General features: G+C 39.7%; 1 protein-coding gene across 1 annotated transcript in view; it reads right to left on the reverse strand.

Annotated features, from left to right (window-relative positions):
* Positions 1-24,403, reverse strand: part of znf827 (zinc finger protein 827) — a 138,783-nt gene that overhangs the window by 80,218 nt on the left and 34,162 nt on the right. Inside the window, exons 8-9 of the mRNA XM_072580594.1 lie at positions 22,538-23,027; positions 18,129-18,368 (exon numbers count right to left, since the gene is read on the reverse strand). Coding sequence (XP_072436695.1) covers positions 18,129-18,368; positions 22,538-23,027 — 730 coding nt within the window. The remainder of the gene's footprint in view (positions 1-18,128; positions 18,369-22,537; positions 23,028-24,403) is intronic.

Genomic DNA, 24,403 nt, shown 5'->3' on the forward strand with positions numbered 1-24,403 from the left:
GGCCTCTGATTTCATAAAATTAATTTTGTAATTTGAGAACACACCAAATAAGTTAACCACTTGAATTAAGCGGGGCACAGATGTCAATGGATCATTTACGAAAAGAAGCATGTCGTCTGCATAGAGAGTGATTTTGTGATTACCTGATCCGATCTCCGGAGCTGTTATATTAGGGTCAGTTTTGTATGGCTTTCACGAGCGGCTCAATCACCAGTGTAAATAATAATGGTGAGAGAGGGCAACCCTGACGACAACCTCTGCCAACACTAAAGCTATCGGCCTTATGCTGTTTGGGGTCATGACGTAATACTGCAACTCATTTTGTAAAGACCTCTCCAATACCAAACTGTTCCAAAGTATAAGAGAGATTGATTCTACTTGATCAAATGCCTTCTCTGCATCTAGGGAGATGACTAATCCTGGTATCACTCCCTGCTGGCAGACTTGTACCATCTTTAACACTCTTCTAATGTTATTAGTTGATCTGCGACCCTCAATAAACCCCGTCTGGTCCTCTTTTATAATAAATTGTAAAACCCTCTCCAGTCTTAATACCAACATTTTTGAGAGAATTTTAAAGTCTACATTCAATAAGGATATAGGTCTGTACGAAGTACAGTCATCTGAGGCTTTTCCTTTCTTAAGGATGAGAGAAATATTTGTTTCTCTCAGACAAGGCGGGAGGCTAGCCTGACTGTGTGAATAGTTATACATACCTATAAGTGGTCCGGCCAAATAGTCTATAAGTTCTTTGTAGAACTCAGCCTGAAATCCGTTTGGTCTGGGCGCTTTCCCGCTCTGGAGCTGCCTCACCGCCTCCTGGACTTCCTGGGTTGTCAAGGGGGCATTCAAAAGTGACACCTGCTCTGAGGTTAGGCCCGAGATGGCCAGATATTTTTTAAACAAAGACTCCATCTTCCTCGTTCTATCTTCACAGTCCTCCGACTTAGACAATTCGACATCAAACTTTCTAAAGGCTGCATTAATATTTTTAGGACCATAAGTCAGGATACCAGCACCCCTTCTAATAGACGTAATGGACTGGTGAGTCTTTTTCTTTCTGCCAAGGTATGCTAGATAGCTGCCCAGCTTATCACCGAATTCAAATAATCTCTACTTCACAAGCAGTATCTCCCTCTTTGCTGCTTGAGTAAGTGCGTATTCAAAGTTGCCCCAAGGGCTATAATCCGCTGTACCTTAGTAATGGAGAGCCTATCAGCATACGCTGTCTCAGCCGCTTTCAGGCGTGCCTTGAGCAGACACTGTTGTTCTCCCTTTTGTCTTTTTTGGATGGCAGAATATGAGATAACCAATCATGCGCATATGCCTTAGCAGTCTCCCACATCACCAATGGGTTACTGGCCGTGCCTGAATTGATATCCCAGAAAGTTTTAAATTCCTGCGAGAAATATTCTGTAAATTTACTATCTTTCAATAGGAAAGAGTCCATATGCCATTGTCGGGAACCCATCTCGTCATCACTAATCTTAACCTCCATATATACTGCTGCGTGATGAGAAAAAGAGTTATATTACCTATTTTACAAAACAATATCAAATTCAGAAAGGTCGAGAGGATAAAAAAAATATCGATTCTGGTATGGCACTTGTGTGGATTAGAATAAAAAGTAAAATCTCTACCCTCAGGGTGAGGATACCTCCACACATCTACCAGCCCAACTCCATCTTCAGATCAGCCAACTGCCTACAGTTAGGAGCTCCTGTGGAGCTCCTAGGTATCCTGTCCACCATGGGGTCGACAGTACAATTAAAATCTCCCCCTATAATGTGAGATGCACCCAGAGAGCCACCAACTTGGAGAACGCATCTGTTACAAATTTAAAAGGATATGCCGGAGGGCAATAAACATTCAAAATCCCGTATTCCTCTCCATATATGGGGGCTTTAAGTAATTAATACCGTCTGGACGCATCTTTTATCTGGCTCATCATTTAGAAGGGAAGGTTCTTCTGGATAAGAACGGCCACTCCCCTACTTTTTGAGCTAAAAGATTAAAAGAACACCTGGCCAAATTCACCCTCCTTATCAGGTAGATGTGTCACCTGTAGAAGGGCTACATCAGCCCTCTCTTTTTTAAGACTTGATGATATCTTTTTCCTTTCAATTCGCGAGTGGCTCCCCTTGACATTCCAGGTGCACCATTTAAACGAATGATTAGCCATGATTGTTCAAACAAGTCAGAGACCCCCCCCAGGAGGAAAAACCCCACTCAAAAGGCATTGAGTAGAGACCATTAACAATTCACATATAAAAACAACCTTTAAAGCAACTAAATCAAAACAGCTAAGAACTACTCCTAAAAAAAACATAAGACGTAATTAAAAGGAGACTTTCCCCCTTGTCCACAGGAGGCACTCCTACCTTCCAGTAATCCCACGATAACACCTCCCAGCTGGAGCCATGCCCTCGGCCCAGATATTACAAAGTAAGATAAACAAATGCCAATATCTTATAATACAAGAGTTAAAAGTGGGCGACCAACCCACCCCCTTGATATTACCACCTAGGCACTCTTAACAAAACAGCAATATAAAATAAAATATATAAAATTACAATCCCAGCAAATATTAAGCAACAAAAAACAACTCAGAAACATCTCCCAACAATCGGATAAACCGAGTGAGTTGTGGATAAGAGTCAAAAGAAAGAAGAAAGAACCCCCCTTGAGGAAAGATGGAAAAGAGAAAGAGGGAAAGAGGGGGGGGTAAAATAACGTCATTGTCCATATAGTTCAAGTCCTGCAGTCTACTTGAGAGCAACCAAAAATTCTTTTACTTTTTCCAGCAATCCGAAGTGATACACAGATCCTCCATGACTGAAGTACAGCATTGCCAGTTATTTCATGGAATATTGAATCTTTAAATCCCTCAGACGTTTCTTTACCTTGTCAAACACCTTCTTCTTGTGAACCACAACCAAAGTGAAATCCTGGAACAGCATTATTTTGGAACCCTTGTATATCATGACTTGGGGATCCTTCCCCAAAACTCTGGAGGCATCCAGCAGCATTTGTTCTTCCCTGTAGTGCTGAAGTTGAACTAAGGAGCAACCCGGTAGGCCCACTCAACCTGTACCCGGCCCAGCTCAGACTCCAGCTTCAACAGCTGTGGGAGCCATTGCTCCAAAAACAAAAAAAAACTCAACAAGCTGGCCTTCATCCTCCTGTTCGAGAAGGCCCAGCAACCTCTATTTTCGAGGTCATCGATATGTTCTTCTATGGCCCGGACTTGGCCTTCCAGAGCCCGGACCTGTCCCACAGAGTAATCAGCAGTGGTCTTGGAGGCCGCAGCACGTTGCTCCGCCCCTCCAACACGCTGGCCGAGTTTCTTGATCATGCTTCTGCAGCATGATCGAGATTGACTCCCACCTGCACTGGGTCTCTTCAATCAACACGTCAATCTTTTCTTGGAGCTTAACAAACTCCAAGATCAGGCTCGCCTCTGCAGGTATATCCCCCAGGATGGCCGCGGATTGTCTGTTTCTGTTGGGGTGGGGGGGGGGGGGGGGGGGCTACCTGTGGGGAACTCTGTGATCCTTTACCTTTGGTCATTTTAAAATGTATCAAACTGATAAAGTTTGATGCAGAATGACCAAAGCTGCTGGGAAAAGGCTATTTTTAACAGTTGAGAAAGTGAGGAGAGGGTAGGTACCCTACCTTGTCTGCGTCCTGGGCAGAACTCAGCAAACTCAGACCTACTAGGTCGCCGCCATCTTGAATCCCCTAATTTCAATTCTTAATAATCTGGCAACTCACCACCTCTGTCCACCTGATAGTCCTTTTGATAGAATGCATATCCTTGGATATTTAGTTCCCTGATCCCTTTGCAGTCATGTCTCCATAACATCATACCAACCAATTTGAAATTGCACGACAAGCTCACTCATCTTGTTTTGTAGACTGTTCACAATTAAGTACACTGCCCTCAGCTATGTTGGCCGCTCCACTTCTCATAGATGTTCCCTTATCTGCTGTGCCTCAAGTTAGACTTCTCATCTTTTCTCTATACTGTCTGATAACTTGTGGTGGAAACTAAGAATCTCTCCTGAGCCCTCCCCTTCCTTTGACAAGTTTAAAGTCCTTCTGACCTCTGTTGTGCCTTCAGTTCATCTCCCTTAATGCATGAAGCATTCAACATAAGATACGAAGCCTTTTAAGTTTGCTTCAGAAAAAAAGAAACACGTTTGTTCAAAATTTGCATAAAAACTGCATAAAATACTTATGCTTCAGAACTTAGAAGAGGAACGTGTGAAACTCCATTGTACAATAAAGATTCTTTTCTTGGATGTGTTGAGATCGGGATCCATGCAGTATAAGAACTCAAAATGCAGATATAAGGGCAACATTCTTCCCCAATCCCCATAAATACCTGCCATTAAGTACTTATTACAAAAAAATCATGCTAATCTAACTACTTTAAAGTCATATTCCAAGACTATGCCACCCTGGACCAGATAAATTAGATGATTTGGACTTCAAAATAATATTAACATGGAAAAGAAATTCAGCTTCGCGCAAACAGAGCGAATCTGAAAATACTCAAGCATAGTAAAACAGAAATAGTATTCAAGCGGTTTTTACAATTACTCTTATTATTCATTGAATTTTTGCAAATGGTAAATTTAGACAATATTGTGAATCCCATCCATTCAAGGAAAATCTTGCTCAGGAAATTTTCCTGAAACTATTGTGAAAAACACAGGAAATGGCCCTTTACCTCATTGCTGCTTCTGAGATCTTGCTGTTTTAAATTGGAGCGAAGTCTGCCTAAAAAACAATTCAATATACATGCAATAATATGAGAAGTTCTCAGAAATGTTGTTTAAAGAAAATGCTCATCTTCCTTTTTTTGTTGTACACTACTACAGTATTAGTCAAGGGGTCACATTTTCTCCAATTTCTATTTGATGTCCAAATATGATTCGCTGCAAAGACATACAGCAACTAAAGGAAGTTTCCACTAAGATAAATACTAATAGTCAAGTAATTGAAGCGGTTGAAGAATTAATACAACTCTGAACATGAAGCAGAAAAGAACAAGAAAACCCACACTAAACGCAGGTAATCCAACAATGTTACTGAAATCACCTTTGTCATTTATTGTTTATGCTCTTAGTTTGAAAGAAATTGGAATAGCTACCTCTTGATTTCCAGGTCAACTTACAGCCAAACTAAATCACGTCATCTTAAATTGCCATATCAAATGATAATTAACTTTCATGAAAGCACAACTTGCACTCAGTATGTGAAAAAAAAAGCCTTTGCACATTGGCCTATAAAGCACAAGTCAAATGAGCATTCATCTTGTCTGGTCAGCAAACAGATAACAGAAAGAATATCTTCCATAACCCTGTTAACTGTATATTGTTCATGCTTATGTTTAAAACTGAACATTTTTAAGTGAATGTGAGAAACAAACCTTTAAAACAAAGAAAAATTGTGCTTTATTAGAGTCTGCAGCTCCATACAATGGGACACATTTTAAACTTATTTAAAGCCTTGCACAGTTAAATTAGGGCCCAACAATTCGATTCTCCTCTGCTAACAGACATTATAACAAAAGGTCATGTTATTAGAATAACAATTGAGAGACTCAAGCTTAACTTTCATAAGATTTTGAGAATTTTTCAAAACCCCACTGGATATCTCAAAGTGCTTTATAGCTGAAGTGTGGTCACTATTGTGATATAGGAATGTGGCAACCAATTTACACTAAGTAAACTCGCACAAATAGCAATGAGATAATCTTGAGACAATTCTTTTTGAGAGATATTGAGGAATAAATATTGGAATAGGACACTGGGGATAACTCGTCTATTTATTTTCAAATAGGACCATGAAATCTTTACATTCACCTGAGCACTTGGATGGGACCTCAGTTTAATCCCTCAACTGAAAAGGCACTTTTCAGTACTGACTCAGTAGTGGAGTGGACAGTCAGCCTGGATTCTTGTGCTTTTGAACTTTAAAATATTTAGAAATAAGCTGGCATCAGTAAAAGTGACCATATAAAAGGCAATTGGTTCATTAATAGTCTTCAAGGAAATCCTAGTGACTCTGGAGTCATGTATGAATCCAGCCCTCAGCTGTATAAACTTGTGAAATAACTACTGGTTCAACATCAAAGCCCACAACCATCCTTACAAAGACAAGAGGAGCTATAAATTCTATCCATGCAAGCAACATTCATATCCAGAAAGTAAACTGTAAAACATCTCAGGGTGCACTCCATAAACAGCAACTGGCACCATCCTCTGTCCATAAAGGGTGGGGAGCAGCAAAGCACCAACCTGACCAAATCATCACAGCACATCTCAAATTAACTTATCACAGAGTTCAGCACTTTAAAGCTCCTTGACATCTTACCTGCAATGCTGCTGCTAGGTTGCTCTGCATACTGGGTCAGACATGCTTTCTTAGTGCTCTCTTGGGCACTGACAGCATTGGCCATGCACTTTCGCACCTCATTCAGAACTTACAGATTCACAGCAGTTCTATCTTGCCTTTTAATACAGGCAGCTTGTCATGGTTGCCAGCAATGATCAGAAAAGGTAGTGGACATTTTGTTGAATGGCACTTTACTACATCAATATCAGACCTACAGCGTGTACCAGCATCTTACAGGACTAACACCCTGCATGTGTTTTAAACAAATGGTTGAAGGAGGTTGTCACAAGTCCAGTCAAGAAGGACTATAGCCAATTAAAATGTACTGTCACAGTCAGTTAAAAGTAATGGTTGATCAGAGACAATGTTTCAGTGGTCCTATTGCACTTACAATCACATGTAGTATTGTATTTGAGACATGGCTTGTGCGGCATAATCTGTATAAGTCGATGGTGTCAAATGTTCACACTGAAGCATCTTACTGCCCTTCTTATTGGAGTCCTACATGTCACTTTATCACTGATTGTGCTTAAGTGACTCTTGTGTGTGCTGAGTACTAACTGATCAAATTAGTAAGGAGCTGCTTTATTTTTGTTCTTCTCCATGTAAGTCCATTGTGATCATCAGCTATGGATCCAGCCACGCAGATGGATTCATCACTGGTTGCTGGACAACAAAGGCTGACAGAAATTAAGGAGGAACAAATGCATTTTCATACCCAGACCCAGCAGCTGAACAGCCTCCACATAAAGTCACATCAAAAGGTCTTTTCAGGGTGTGGATATGGGTATTCTTCCAGATGGGCAAGGCGCAATGCCAATGATGAACGAGGATGTTCTGGAACACTTTCGCAGTACTAAGTCATCTGTTGGATCCTTCCGGATGCAGGGCACTACAGGCTACATCTGTCCCTTAACAGCTGTGGCAGAAGAAAGTCATTGTATTTGCAGTGATGGTTTCTCAGCAAGTATTCCTTTCAGGCATCTAGCCCTTGAAAGAAAGCAGGAACTTGAGAATTATTACAAATGGAGGCATTGTGGCAGCTTTCAGGGTACCGGTGTAGATGCACATGTTGCTTTGATAGCGTGCAGGCAATATCAATAGTGGGAAAGGGTCCCATTCATCTGTAACGATCAGAACCACATAAGGGAAAATGATAACCAAATGGTATTATCACTAGGTTATTAATGTCCTAGGGACCCATGTTCAAATCCTGCCATGGTAAATGGTGTAATTTGAATTCAAAACAAAAATCTAGGATTAAGACTCTAATGATGTCCATGAAACAATTACAGATTGTCAAAAACCCATCTGGTTCATTAATGTCCTTGAGGGAAGGAAATCTGTCATTCTTATCCGGCTTGGCCTGCATGTGGAATCCAGACCCACAGCAATGTGGTTGACTGTCAATTGCCCTCTGGGCAATTAAGAACAGTCAATAAATATTGGCCTGGCCAGCAACAACCATACCCTATGAATGAAAAAGAGAGAAATCTTCGAGATCTACACCAGGAATTCTGATAGATGCCTCAATGCCTACAGTCTTGATAATTTCCTGTTTTATTTCAATGGCTGGATGCCTTAAAAGGAAAAGGTGCTGAGAGATAACCCGCAGCAGATACAATTACTTTTTTTGTCACAGTGATTAGGGGACAGATGAAAGACCTGCTTAAGAGCAGGTTCCAATTTTTGGAAAAGGTATGGTTGGGGAGTCCTTGCAATGCACTCCATGACTTAATTGATGCCTGCTTCCAATAGACTAGGACAGGGTTGGGTGGAGATTCATTATTCATTGATTGTAAATTTGTTGACACTGGAAAACAAAGCAGCCTGTTTAGCTTCAAATACTAATGCAAATTTAGTTTTTCTTTCTTTGCTTTTCCTGCTGTTTAATTAAAATTAGCATTAACAACTGTTTGGAGGCTTTACAACATCTGATGCTCACATATTCAACAATGTCATGATGTCAACAGTGGGTGTTAGGGAAAGTGTAGAACTCCTTCAGATATGGTTCTAACATTAATGTGGTGCCAAGGAAAAGTAGCTTGCGTAGCTTCAGCTAAAATGAATTGATTAGATAAGTAATGATTGAAACAGACTAAATTCCTTTAATTCTATTGACGAAAAAGTACCACTCATGTAACTTATGTGCCTCAGGTGCTATTTGTTCCTTGCTCTCCCATTGCATAGATGCAGCTAAAACATAGAACAATACAGCACAGTACAGGCTCTTCGGCCCAAGATATCATGCCAAACATTTATCATAATCTAATATCAACCTACCTATGCACTCTTCAATTTACTGCCATCATTGTGCTTGTCCAGCCATCACTTACATGTCCCTAATACCTCTGATTCTGCTACCACCGCTGACAGTGTATTCCACCACCACTCTCCATGTAAAGAACCTACCTCTGACATCTCCCCGATACTTCTCTCCACCCACCCCTGTCATCTTAAAATTATGACCCCTCGTGACAATCATTTCTGCCCCGGGGCAAAATCTCTGGCTATCTGCTCTATCTACGTTACAGGATCCACGGCTGAGGTAGAAGAGCCTTTTTTATAGTGGAGCCTGTTAACCTTGAAGATTTGCATGGAATGACCTAGGGGCATTTGTAGATTAGAGTTAGGGGCCCAGGCATGCAGAGTCAGTTACAGCCTCTTCTTTAACATCTGTGATTTTGGGTATCACAGGCAGAGAGGAGTTGGAAGGGCCAGGCAATTCTGAAGCATTTTAAGAGAAGACTTCCTGAGCAGAGTGGCTTCTGCGCATGGTTCTCATCTCACCTGATACCTTCTGACACCAACTATCTTGTTAGGAGAAAGGGCAACGAAAGTGGGGTGAAGCTCCCTTGTCCTCCTGTTGCGAAAGTGATGTGGTGCAGGTCTGTCATGCAGATCCAGCAGCAAATGAGTTTTCTGCATAATCTAGCTCTCCACTGCAGCCACCAATCTGGCCATGGAGACAGTCAGATGCTCGTGTAGTGGAGTCAGCATGATACAGATAGCATTAGTGGTTTCCAACCTTCAATCCAATTTTCGAGAATGTCTGACAAACTTGCCTGATGTGCCCATCTCTGTTCATTCAGAGATACGGATTTAGTAGTGGCCAACACTGTGGTGTCCTCTCCTGTCTGGGGCCGAGCAAGTGCTGGACTTCCAGGAGTCAGAATCCCTGCAGTGTGGAAGCAGGCAATTTGGCCCAAAAAGTCCACAGTGACCCTCTGAAGAGCATCCCACTGTATCCCTGCAACCTTACAACTCCCCTGGCTAAACCAACTAGTCTACATATCCCTGGACAATATGGGTAATTTAGCATGGCCAATCCATCTAATTTGCACATCTTTGGACTGTGGGAGGAATCCAGAGAATCAGGAGGAATCCCATACAGACGCAGAGAGAATGTGCAGACTCCACACAGAGTTACCAGAGGATGGAATTGAACCGGAGTCCCTGGCACTCAGGCAACAGTGCTAACCACTGAGCCACAGTGCAATCCTCTGGATGCGGAAAGCCTGCGACATTTTTTCCCTCAGCCAGTTGCAGAGACATGGCAGTGGTGTACTCATCAAAATGTGCCTGAGGCTTCAGAATACTCATAATAGATACATACAAAAAGTAAGTAAAATGCAAGGAAAGTACCCATCATCTGTAGTTAGCTGAAAAATAAAAGACAGCATCCAACTTTAAAAAGACAGCATCAGTGCATAAAGATAGGTGGGCAGGTCAGAAGTTTGGATAGAATATTTTTGAAAAATAATCATTAAAATATTAATGGAAACAGCACCAGAAAAAGCTAGCTAGAACTATATCTATAGAGTTTCTAAACATAGTTGAAAACAGTTAGGTGAGCAAAGAGAATTAATTATGGAAAATTATGAGATAGCAGATGAATCAAGAGCTATTTTGCATCGGTCTTTTGGAGAATTCATATAACAAAGAATTAGCAATATATCAAAAAATGAAAGTGAGGAACTCAAGAAAATTACAATTACCAGAAAATAGCACTTAACAAATTACTAGAGTGGTGGGTTGAAAAGGCTGCTCACTAAAGTCTTTCAAAGAAGCAAATGTGCCATCCTCATCTGGTCTGGCCAAAAAGTGACTCCAGGCCCACAGCAATGTGATTGACTCTCAACTGCCTTCTGAAATGGCCTAACAAGTCGCTCAATTGCATCAACTGCTACAAAGTCTCAACAAAGAAATGAAATTGTGTAGACCATCTGGTATCAATCTAGGCACCAGAAAGACAATGGCAGAAACAGCCCTATCATCCCTGCAAAGTCCTCCTCACTAATGTCTGAAGACTCGTGCCAAAATTGGGAGAGCTTTCTCACAGACTAGTCAAGCAACAGCTTGACATAGTTATAGTCACAGAATCATATCTTAAAGATAATGCCCCAAAAACTATAATCACCATGCCACCAGCAGAAATGGCAGCATAGTGGTATACAGCTAGGAAGGAGTTGCTCTTCGAATCCTCAACATTGACTTTGAACCTCTTCACATCTCATGGCTTCAGGTCAAACACAGGCACAGATACCTCCTGCTGATTACCATGTAGTATGCTCCTTTGGCTGACGAATCAATACTCCTCCAAGTTGAACAATATAAGGAAGAAGCACTGACAGTGGCAGAGGTGCAAAACATATTCTGGGTGAGGGATTCCAATCTCCACCACCAAGAGTGGCTCGGCTATAGCACTACTGGTTGAGCTGCTTGGGTCCAAAAGGACATAGCTTCTAGACTGGGTCTGTGGCAGGTGATGCAGGAACCAACACGAGGGAAAACATACTTGACCTCATCCTTACCATCTGCCAAGTGCAGGTGCAAGAGTCCATGAGAGTATTGGCAAAAATGACCACCTCTCAGTCCTTGCAGAGAGGAAGTCCCACCTTCACATACAGGATACCTTCCATAGTGTTGTGTGCACCATCACTGAGCTAAGTGGGACAGACTTTGAACATATCTAGCAACTCAAGACTGGGCATCTATGAGGCATTATGAGGGCAGAACTAAACTCCAGCACAATCGGCAACCTCATGGCCTGACATAGTCGCCCAATCAAACACTACCATCAAGCCAAAGGATCAACCATGGTTCAATGGAGAGTGCAGGAGGGCATGCCAGGAGCAACAACAGACATATCTAAAAATGAGATGCCTCTTGAAGCTATCAAACAGGACTCCTTATATGCCAAACAGCATATGCAGCAAGTGATGGAGAGAGCTAAGCAATCAGATCTAAGTTCTGCAGTCTTGCCACATCAGTCATGCATGGTGGTGGACAATTAAACAATTCACTGGAGGAGGTGGCTTCACAAATATCCCACCCTCAATGCTCTCCCTAATGGCACTGTGGGTCAAACTATGGCATATGGACAGCAATGGTTCAAGAAGGCAGCTTACCACCACCATTTCAAGGGCAACTAGGGATAGGCAATAAAAAGTGCTGGCCAGCCAGTAATGCCTATGTTCCATGAGTGAATTTTTAAAAAAGTAACAAGACATGACTATTGACGTATTTTATGCTCATGTTTTAAAACAAGTGACAATTGAGGTAATTGAGTTGGTTTCAATTTTCCAAAATTACTTTGCTCCAGGGATTTTCCTGTTGGGTTAGAAAACAGCAACGGTAATTTGTTTATTTGTTAAAAACAGCCAGCAAGAAACTATAGGCCAATTAGCTTAATATCTGTAATAGAGATGTCGTGAATTTTATTTAAAAAGTTACAGCAGGACACTTAGAAACACTTAAGGTGATCAAGCAGAACAGGCATATTTTTGTGAAATCATAGTTAGTCAACATATTGAAGCTCTAAGATAGAGTGCAGGAGGGCATGCCAGAGCAACAACAACTCTGTATGCTCTGGATAGAGGGGAACAGATGGATGTACTGTATTTAAAGGTGGTATTGGATAAGGTGCCACATCAAAGATTTTGTGATTAAAAAAAGATGAGTTATTTTTCTAATATATATTATTGAGATGTTATTATACACCAATGGAGCAAATGGGACTTGAACTCAGGACTCCTGGCTCAGAGTTAGTTCTTACCACTGCACAAGAGCCTTAGAAATCTGGAGACAGGCAGCAACATATGATACTATAACTTTAAGAGGAGCATTTTGACCTTATTGTTTTATAAAGAGAGATTGAGACAGAAACATCGAACAGTCTGTTTGTAGCCAATAAAGTAAACAGCTTGAGAGGTCTTAGGTTTTTTTAAAAAAGGTGGAACAATAGAAGCAGGATGAATGGGGTCAAGCTCCTACAGGACAAAGATTTAGTTTAATTTTCAGTAGCCTTTGAGGTTTTGATACTGCTATTCATCTCTCCTTGCTACAGCAAATGCTTAAGTTCTGTCTCTCTCTGAGGTTCTTTTGTCCTAAACTGGAGAATTGCACGCAAGACAATCTATTTTCACTGAATTTGCCTTTGCTAACAATGTGTTAAAGGGATGTTACTATATTGGAGCAGTTGGGGCTAATAGTTAAATAATCATTATTCTGTTAAATTTTCCAATAGGGTTAAGATTTTCAAATACTGCTTTGATGGTTTTTTAACTATAGTGTAAGAATAAACTGTGTGTTTTACTTAAAGCCTAGTAGGTTGACCAATTGAACTGCATTCAGAACACAACACCTTACATTTGCCTTTAGAAAAAAGAAAAAGTTGGGCCTAGGCTAGTTTTTAAATATATTTTGGTCTGGTTTAGCTTAATTAGCTAGTTAAAAGGAAACAGAGGAATCATAACTGGTTAACAAGGTATAACTGGTTTTTCTGGTTAACAAGGTATAATGAGCGATATGTCACAGGGATCAGTGCTGGTGACTCAACGTTCGACAAATATAGAAATTATGTTGATGAATTGGGTGGGGCTGTTTTCCCTGGAGCATCGGAGTCTCAGAGTTGACCTTAGAGGTTTATAAAATCATGTGCGACACGGAGAGGGTAAATAGACAAAGTCTTTTCCCTGGGTTGGGGAAGTCCAGAACTAGAGGGCATAGGTTTAGGGTGAGAGGGGAAAGATATAAAAGGAACCTAAGGGGCAACCTTTTCATACAAAGGGTGGTACATGTGTGGAATGAGCTGCTAGAGGAACTGGTGGAGGCTGATACAATTGCAACATTTAAAAAGCATCTGAATAGGTATATAAATAGGAAGGGTTTAGAGGAAAAGGGCCAAGTGCTGGCAAATGGGACTAGATTAATTTAAGATAAATGGTCAGCATGGATGAGTTGGACCGAAGAGTCTGTTTCCATGCTGTACATCTCTGTACTCGAAGGCAGCAAAGAAAAGATTCCTAAATTTGCTGATGATACAAAGATAGCAGTTTTGGTCCCTTTATTACAGGAAAGATATTACTGCCACAGATGCAGTATAACCAAGGTTATTTCTGAGATGGCAGGAATTTGAACAATGAATAACTTTCTTAAATGTCTGTCATTGCTCCTCAACTGTCTTCGCTGCTAAATTCTTTCCATAGCCCACTTCAGTCAATTCTGACCTCATTCCTTTTAAACTGCCTTAATTTAAGCTTGGCAGTTTTTGACCCAAGTTCTTTGCTCTCAAACTGAATGTGAAGTTGTACCACATTATGGTCCAAAAAACCATAAGAAATATGAATAGCAGAAGGCCATTTGGCTCCTCAAGACTATTATATGGGATCATTGCTGATCTGATATTCCTGATGTTTACATTCCTGCCCTTTCACCATAATCCTTGATTCCCCTACTGATCAAGAATCTATTCTTAAATGTACACAAAAGCTCTGCTCATACAACTCTGTGGCAAGGAGTTCCAAAGATTTTCAAGCCTCAGAGGAAAACTTGCTCCTCATCTCAGTCATAAATTCGTGACTCTTTATTCTGAGGCCATGTCCTCTGGTCCGAGACTCTCCCACAGCAGGGAACATCCTCTTAGTATTTACCTTGTCAAGCCCTTTAAGAATCTTACATGTCTCAATACGGTTACCTTTCATTCTTCTAAACACCAACGAGTAGAGTCACAACCTGTTTAACCTTTACTCATAAGTCAACCCCTCCATACTAGGAACAAAATCAGAAATTGCTGGAAAAACTCAGCATGTCTGGCAGCATCTATGGAAAGAAAGCAGAGCTAATGTTGTGGGTCCAGTGAGTCCTCTTTAGAACTCTCCATATTAGGAATCATCCTGGTGAACCTTCTCTGAACTGCCTCAAAAGAAATGATATGTTCGCTTAAATAAGGGACCAAACGTGATTTCAGTACTCTAGACGTGGTATCACAATCACGTTGTACAGTTGCATTGAGACTTCAGTGTTCTTAAACTCCAATCTCGTTGAAATAAGGATCAACATTCCCTTAGCTATCCTGATTACAAGCTGTACCTGTGCGCTAGCTTTCTGCATTTTGCACAAAAATACCCTAAAATCCCTTTTATGTTGCAGCTTTTTGGAGTTTTTCTCCATTTAAATAATACTGTTCCTTAGTTCTCTCTTCAGTAATGAATAATTTCACATTTTACCACATTACATCCCATTATTCAACTTTTTGTCCACTTACTCAAGTTTATCAAAATCTCTTTGTAAACGGTTTGTCTCTCTCTCTCTCAAAATCTGCCCTTTCATCTATTTTATTGTCATCTGCAAATCTGGCTACAGTGCATTCACTTCCTTTCTCCAAGTCATTAATATATATTAAACACTGATCCCTGTGGAATGCCTCTGCTCACTGTTTGGTAAGCTGAAACTGAACCCTTTTATAGAATCCCTACAGTTTTATCCCCACTTGTTGTTTCCTGCTCATTAGTCAACTCTCTATCCATGTAAATATACTGCCTCAAACAATATGGGCTCTTGCCTTATGATTTCACCTTTTGTGAGGTACTTGTCAAATGAATTCTGGGAGTCCAAATACAACACATCTACTGATACCTCTCTATCAACTCTGGGTTGTGACTTCCTTGAAAAATTCTGTTAAATTAGTCAGATATGATATGCCTTTCATGAAGCCATGTTGTCGATGTTCGATTAGATTATGATTTGCCAAATGTGTTATTATTTCGTTGAGAATCAATTCCAACAGTATTCCAACTGTCGACTCAACAATAATCAGCCAACAGTTATCCATTTTTTGCCTTCCTCCTCTTTTGAATAGGGATGGCACATTGACAGTTTTCTAATGCCCTGGTACTTCTCCAGAATTCAACGAAATTTGGAAAATTGCAACCAATGCGTCCACTATCTCCGTAGCTACCTTTTAGTGGATCCTAGGATCAGGGCTAGGGAACTTATCTGCTTTTAGTTTGTTTAATATTACTTCAGTGACGGTACTTAGTTCCACCCCCATGTTCTTTAGACTTAATGGAATGTTCAGAATATATTCCACCGTAAAGACCGATGCAAAATAGCTGTGTAACTCCTTTGCCATTTCTATGTCCCCCAAAACCATCTCCCAGATTCATTTTCTAAAGGCACCTATGTTCCCTTTGTATTCTCTCTTCCTTTTTATAATTTTAATACAAGTTCTTAATATCAGTTTTTAACGTCCCTCACTTTATCAGTTTTTTAGCCCTCCTTGGCTGTATTTTGAATCTAGTCTTTGCAGCTATCATTGGCTTTGGCCTCCTACATACCTTTTTTTTTCGATTTAACACTCTCGTTCACTTCTTTGGCTAGCCACCGTTGGTTTATCCTTCTCTTAGAATCTTTCCTCCTTCTTGGGATATATTTTTGTGAAGAGTCATGAATTACCTCCTTAATGTCTGCCGCTTATCTATCCAACTTGTTCACTTTAGCTGTTTCCGAAGGGACTTCTTTCTAAAAACCGGACATCATTCATTAAACCTGCCTCATTACACATCATCAGATCCAAAATAGCCTAATCTCAGGTCAAATTTATAACGTATTACTCTTGGGAACTGTTCTGAATACCCTCTATGCATTTATGTCTTTCGCATTGTTTCCTCTACCAACTGGACTATTCCAGAAGACTGAAGTCACACATGATTAATGTTCAACCTTTTTTACATGCCCAGTTTACTCTACCTTACCGTATAGACACAGTTAGAGGGTCAATAGATTGCAGGTAGAAGATCCTTTATCCAAACATCCAAAAACCGAAAAGCTTCAAATTCCGGAGGTTTTTTGTGAAGTTTTTTTCTCATTAACAAGATTGTTTGGCGAGCAAACAGTTAACCCAAGTCAACGCCCACTGGATGCTGGTCACTTAGATGCGACATGGGGGCGTGGCCAAGCACCAACAGGCCTTGGGGTTTCTCTGCGATCGCCCCCAAGTTGACACCCACTCGATGCGTGTCACTCAGATGTAACGCGGGGGGTGACAAGCATATTCTTACTTAGAAGTCTGCTCCTCTGGTAAGATTTCTAAAAATTTCATCGTTAAATGTCACTTATTCTGAAAACCGAAAAATTCCGAATTCCGCAAAGCGGCTTGTCCCGAACATTTCAGATAAAGGAACTTCTACTTGTACTAGCTTTTTACTTCCCTTTTTATATGTTGCTTCCACCAGATTCTTAAATTTTCCCATTCAAGATCATTTCTTGCTGTCATACTTATTCGATACCATACCAACAATTCTAGCCCATCCTTTCCTTCCTGTTGTCCTTTCAAAAATTAATGCTGAATATTTTGTTCCCAGCTTTGATCCCCTTGTAAACCCTCTGTAATGGCTATAAGGTTATATACCTTAACGTATATTTTTGTGGTTAATTAATCTACTTTGCCCTTAATATTACAAGCTTTCAAGAGCCATTACTTTTGCCTGTTTACCACTATTGCCCCTTTTGACCCTGCTGCTTTCTATGTTTGCATTCTGAACCTTTCTGTCCCACTCTGGGTAACATTACCCAAATAGCCGCCCTTTAATCCTCCATATCCTCTTGCTTTTTGAGGTTAAATTTCCTCCTCTCCCAAACCTTCCAGACTAAGGATCTTTGAACAGGAAATAGGTTTTGCCTTTTTCAAGATGTTCATGGATATGTACTTTGTAGCTGAAAGTGGAGTCTAATTTAATACAATAATATTTCGTAATGTTAACAAATACAAAAGTGGCAATATCAAGCAACATCCTTTGACAAAATAAACCAGAAATTAATCAGAGAACAAAACCTGCTGATGACCATTGATTTTTTTTTTAAAAATCACCAACAGGACAGACAACCTCTTTGACAAAGAGAACATTCCAATAAACCCTTGGAAATATATATCAAATGGTGAAAATTTGCAGTCAGAATCCAATGGATGGAAACAGCATGGGAATAAATTTGGAAATGAACTGTGGTAACATTAATAATGCACTTAAAAAAATCTATTTTCTCCATTAACCTATTTTCTAAATAAGATTAAATTTTTTTGGCACTTGACTTGTTTGCTTCCATGCTGTATGATTCTATGACTTAACACCTCAAATGACAGACAGACTGCAGACTACCACTGAGAACTTGGCAATATTACCTTGAAGATACTAAATGCAAAGTATAACATTACACAGTATTTCTCCTCCTCACACCCGTTCTGCCAGCTTAACATCTCAATATAGTTCTGCTGGGAAATAAATCATACTTATTTTGCCCAGTCCCATTCCATGTTAACTCTAACCCTTAAGGTTATGTTCTATAACATACCAAATTATGTCTACTCAAAGTCAAATAAAAAGATATTTATCACTGCAAAAATCACTGGCACATTTAAAACTGACAAGATTTGAGATGAGTACCTGACAGTTTAAACAGTAGCTCCGATGCTACTTTACAAGACATATCCTGGTTGAACAGTTCTGAAGCAGCAGTGACTTCAGACATCTTCTTTGATTTCTCAGGAGGTTCCTGTGTCACTGGTGACTTGTTACCAAATAGATATCCAGACTGCGGTGAAAGAATAGGATCAGGCGGTAACTTCTCTTTATGTTCATCTTTAGCTTTAAACTTTGGAGTTAAAGACCCCCTTTGGTTTGCAGCTGTTAATTCAAAAGAGAAAAACACGTAAGTATAGCACCATAGGCTTTGGTTTTCATTTACATGCACAATGCATTTGCTACCTTATGGGCTATGCTACAATTTGTTGATTAAGCACAAAGGTTATCCTTATAGGAAGATGACTAAGTTGCTAACTCAGTGTATGATCCCATGGGCAAAAGAAGATATTATGGACAGTTAAAGATTGACTTACAGGTTTGCCCACTAGGAGTGTACTTTTGGGAGTCAGACAGAAAATTACATGCAATGCAACCTAATAAACAATGGCTGGAATTAAGGTGGAATAATGGCTTGAATTCCTGCATTGCGGTCTTGTTGGGAGAATTACCACGTCGCTGAGCATGAAGCTTGTTTCACAAAAATGGTTTTGGAATGTTGGCAGGGAACATCATCAGCTGAACCTAAACCTGTTCCCGCCCAGCATCTCCACTTCAGAGGTCAACACCAAACATCACAGACAGAAAAACCAAATGACTTTGCCATTCTTGTTTGGAAAGAAGTAGTACAATTACAATGCACTCACTAAAAATGGTGGATTCAATGCAGAACATATTTCAAACCTGGGATTCCCCAGGTCTGTATGGCTGACTATTCCAAATAGGAGTTAAAACATTGAGCCATTTGTGGAGGTATATATACAGGTTAAAAAACACCAAAGAACTGTAGATGCTGGAAATCAGAAACAAAACCAGAAATTGCTAGGAAAACTCAGTGGGCCTAGCAATATCTATGGAGAGAAAGTAGAGTTAACAGTTCAGCTTCAAGGGTCACTGACCCAAAATCATTAATTCAGCTCTCTCTCCACAGATGCTGCCAGAATTGCTGAGTTTTCCCAGCATTTTCTGTTTTTATTTCTGAGTTACTCAGGAAAATTGACAGTTTCTTTTTATTTCTCATATTTATTTCATGATAACATGTTAAGGTTCTAAATTTTTAATTTGTATATTCTAACATTTTAGAAAAAAAAATATTTTTTTTTACCTCTTGTTCTTGTTATGAAAAAAAGCCAAAATACCTTCTTGAACAGTAAACTTCTTTGAGATTATTATTTCAAAATATAGAACCAGAGGGAAGATAAATAAATTAGTGACAAGTAATTGCAAACAGATGTTTCGAATATTTCAGGGGCTCTGAACAAACTAAATATCACAGACATTCAGAAAAGGGTGGATGTTGAAATTGTGACATTGTAGTCAGTTGCTGGGAAATTATAGCTTCTACTGATGCAAAGACCCTTTTCATTTCACGAATTTTAATTACTTTCTCATGTACAATACTCCCTTGTGAGACAATGAGCAACTGAGGTTGCTTTTGGGAAATTATTAGTAGACAAGCAAGAGGCTGCGAGAACACAGCAAGCCAAGCAGCATCAGAAGGTGGAGAAGTCAGCGTTTTGGATGTAACCCTTCTTCAGTTAAATTATTGACATGCTATACCATCTTCAGTTCAGAGCATTCTCATGTCTTCCACAACCCAATCTATCAGAATTTTCAGAAAATAAAGTCTTGCACAAAGTATCTGATCATTGTAAGGCCAGCATCTATGTCTGACCAATCAACCTCACAGCCCAATAAGGAATGAATTATTCAATGCCAGGTTTGTTCTATTCATTTTTATTCTTATATCAAGACACGTGCTATTCCATATATAGAAAGATATAATGGCCCTATAAGACTTAAATTTGGAGGTTCTCAAATGAATATGAGAAATAAGCAGATATTATCATCAGCATTGGTTTGCCTTTTTGCCTTCACTTCCCAATCACACAACACATACTGAAGGTTCCACTAATTTGGGTTCACTAATCTATCCAATCCTCTTGTTTTTTAGCATTTACCAGCCCTAATTGAGAAATAGTTATTCAAAACATTTTGTGAAGATTCAAGCTATCGAAAATTGATATCAAATAAATAATTTCCTCCACATCAATTCAACCTGAAAAACAGCAGCAGGTGGATAAAAAAATCCCACTATTTCATATGCTTATGAAGTTCCATCACAAATCAGCAATAATGTTTATAACCAATGTTCTCTTTAAGCTGTGCATTCAAGCACACGTGCAGCAACTAAAAAATTAAAAGTGCTGTACATACTCAATCGCTTTCCACTGTATGACTTCCAATCTGGTTTAAAAATCTCTTATGAAATCTGTGCAGGCACACCAAAACTTTCAGGGAACATTGCTTATAGTCATACAGAAAAACAATTGCAAAACTGGAAGACAGAACAGAAATTGGAACCTGCAGACTGAATACCCAACATACCCTATATTTTTCTGCTTTTGATGTAGTTTCTGAATGCTATACACAACACTTCCATGTGTCTCCCAATCATTGAATATATAGACAGGCATAACTGAAATAAAGTGAAGGTTTTTTTCAGCAGTCTAACAAAAAGGTTTGTTACGTCGAACATTGCAACATATTACATAACAAAAAAAAAGTCTGAAAACAAGATGGGCAATATTAAAATACAGCTGAGGTTTGAGATCCTGTTGATGGACTCATTGCTTACAATGTTAACAATCATAATTCCTCGAGACAGGAACTCAAATCTGGATTGAGACTTAGGCCCTTTTGCAACACAGGTTCATTAAAATTTTAAAGAGGTGATCAGTCAACAAATAAATGGTGGTATGAATCTGGAACTCTCTCTCTGTAAGGATGCTGGATCCAGAAACCCTCATAACTATTTAGATGTGCATTGTAAAGCCAAGGCATGCCAGGCTATGGATCAAGTACTAGAAAATGGGATTAGAATAGTTAGGTGGGTTTTATTTTGACTGCACAGATGCATTGGGCCGAATGGATATTTTCTGAGCTGTAGATCTCTATGACTCTAAAAATAACTCCTTAAAGTAAGGTTAACTCGATAGAGATTGGGAGTTGGGGAGGATATCTGCCATTCTTCAGCCAGAGAGTGGAGGGCCTGTGGAATTCATTGCCGCAGAGTGCACTGGAGGCCGGGACGCTAAATGTCTTCAAGGCAGAGATTGATAGATTCTTGTTGTCTCGAGGAATTAAGGGCTACGGGGAGAATGCGGGTAAGTGGAGTTGAAATGCCCATCAGCCATGATTGAATGGCGGGGTTGACTCGATGGGCCGAATGGCCTTACTTCCACTCCTAGGTCTTATTTAATGCTAACGGTTTTTTTTCAGTGCTAATAGTAACAAATGCAGATATTGACTGCAATTGATGGCAATAACAGTACTGCAGTTACCAGATAGCCCAGTTACTCTTGAATCTGGAAGATACAATGTGATTGTGGGATTATGCCTAGCTACTAAGCTTTCCTTGTTTGATGAATCTATGCTGCAGCTAGAAAAGCATGTTCCGCTGTAACTTATGTAAAAGGTAGGTAAATAGATTTTAAAAACACAGTCAGTATGTGCACACCTCCACTTTGCTGCTAACCCTAAGGTCTAAACCATTCTATCAATATTCAGCCTTTGAACTTGGAGGAAATTGAATACACCTACTGGAAGAGGACTTGGCCACTGAACCTGTCAAATCTATTCCATTACATTTGATCTGTATGTCTGTCAGTCTTTAATCAGTTTTTCTTGAAACTTGAATTAACAAAATTATTTCACTAAGACATGAACATTTCAGTTGTTCCAACACTGATGACCATTTGGGGTAGACAATTCCAGATTTTCACTAACTGCACTCCTAAATGGCCCAGCTCACTGAATACAATGGAGAAAAACACACTATTAACTAATTTTCAATTCAAAAACACTTAAATAATAGTTGTGATGTTTTAATTTGAATAATTTGGTAGCACAGTGGCTCAGTGTTAGCACTGCTGCGTCACAGCATCAGGGATCAGAGTTCAATTTCACTCTTGGGCGACTGTATGTCTCCTCATGTCTGTGTGGATTTCATCTGGGTGCTCCGGTTTCCTCCCACAGGCCAGAAATATGCAGGTTATGTGCATTAGTATTTGGAAATACAGGATTACAGGGATAGCGTGGGGGTGAGTCTGGGTGGTATGCTCTTCAGACGATCAGTGTGGACTCATGGGCCGAATGGCCCGCTTCCACACTGTAGGAATTCTATGGTGTAAAATGAGGCAACGGTCTTCAGAGGGTTAAAAACTATCACTAGTTGAAAAAGAAAAAAACATTTAAGTACACAAATAAAGTACCTGATAACTTCAGAAGAAAGTCTGTCGCAGAAATGTCTTGACTCAGGGGAAAGCCATCTTGATTGGCTGCAAGGTCAGAGGGTTCTGATGGATTTGCTGCACACTGCTGTATTGCCTCTGGTCTTTTGCCAAACACATGACTATCTGTTAATGACACACTGATGACATTCACATCCCTGGGTTCCTCCTTAACTGATTTCAATGGAATAGCAGATACCTTGTAGTTTTCTGCTTTTGTTTCATAGAAAAGACGGTCCTGAATTTTTAATGTATTCTCAAGTAATTCTGTTCCCTTTTTCTTCTTATCAGCAGTCTCATTAGAAAGTGTCCTTGTGACCTCAGATTCAGTAATCTCTTCTTTGACCTTCACCTCTGTTCTGGGAAAGTGCTGATGACAGCGCATGTGAAGTTTTAAACTGAAATGACGAGACGAGGTGAAAGGGCAAAGTTCACAGTGGAAGGTTTCACCTCTGTCCTGGTGCTGATGAACCTGCTGATTGACAAAGTTGTTTGAAAAGGGAACGCGAGAACATGATAAAAGCTTCTAATATGAACCTTTTCCCTGATCCTTCCCCAAGTAAAATGCAGATACCCTCCCTTCAGAGTGCCTCATTAGCAAAAGAATCCACATAAGCCAAAGAATCAAATGTACTGTTAATTCAACAAAAAGGCTACAACAATTCCTGTCTCAAATTCTTGTACAATTGATTACCCATGACTTTACCTTGTGGTGCTGACTAAAATAGAATATCTATTTGAAAAACTATTAGAACAGGAGGCTCTCTGATGTCAATTGAAAAGACAAATCTGTTGTAGAGAAAATAGTTATGGAGGAAGTGTTACAAGGTGGGGTTAGAAAAACTGAATGGAAACCAAACTTACATGCAAACCATGGAGCTTACCCAAAACTGTACAGGTTATATTACTCAAAACTACCTATCAAAATCAAGTTTCAATTTTAACCCATGTTTCTTACTGGCAGTTCATACTAAGTAATCATAATTTTCTTTTTCATTTTAGGATCACAATTAACATCCACTGAGGTTTCGAAACAGTAAAGATTACAGATTTGCTGCACGTGACTATGACAGGAGTTAACCCTAAGCGAATGCACTATTTAGAAGAGTATTGTTGGAGTTTACAGAAAAAAAGCAAACACATCAGGCAATGAATCCCGAACATTAACATCTGTGATTCATAATGCAATCAGCGAACAATGAAGTGAAAATGCCGAGATGTGTTTTAAGGCAAATTCCCATACTGTTGTATCAGTCTGCACTGTAGATACTATCCTGTCCAGAAATTGAGAGAGACTTACTAGCAGAGTTGCCAAAACAGCTCTGAAACAGAATTTGGGAGTCAACTCTCCTTCTAACCTCCAACTTGACAATAGTGCAGATGATCTCAGTTCATGCTCTCACTTTGGAAATAACTTTAAGATTCAGAAAACAGTGGATGACGAACTCAGGGACTAGAAAGCTAACTTCTGCCAATCTATGACACAGCTGATTGGTCCTGTACTTTTGCAGCATTTCCAATATTATACAAGTTAAATCATACTGTATTTTAACCAACTTCATAGTGACTGTCCCTAATGATAAAATACTTAGCACTATTCACATGATCTTTTCTCCTGATTCTGTGCAATTATTGGCTTTCTGCAGTGGAGTGCAGGTGTTAAAGGATCTACATTGCTCAACATTTTTATAACTCTTCCAATGTCATATACACTTGGATACACCCATCAGTAGGTAACACCAACTATACCCAATTGTTGGTTAAAAATTATATTGCCTTTTTTAGGAAATTAAATTGAATAATTTAATGAAGCTGAACAACAAGCATTTTATTTCTTAGTATTGATTT

This window comes from Chiloscyllium punctatum, chromosome 1, assembly GCF_047496795.1.
Source record: "Chiloscyllium punctatum isolate Juve2018m chromosome 1, sChiPun1.3, whole genome shotgun sequence".
In the NCBI taxonomy this organism is placed as follows: Eukaryota; Metazoa; Chordata; class Chondrichthyes; order Orectolobiformes; family Hemiscylliidae; genus Chiloscyllium; species Chiloscyllium punctatum.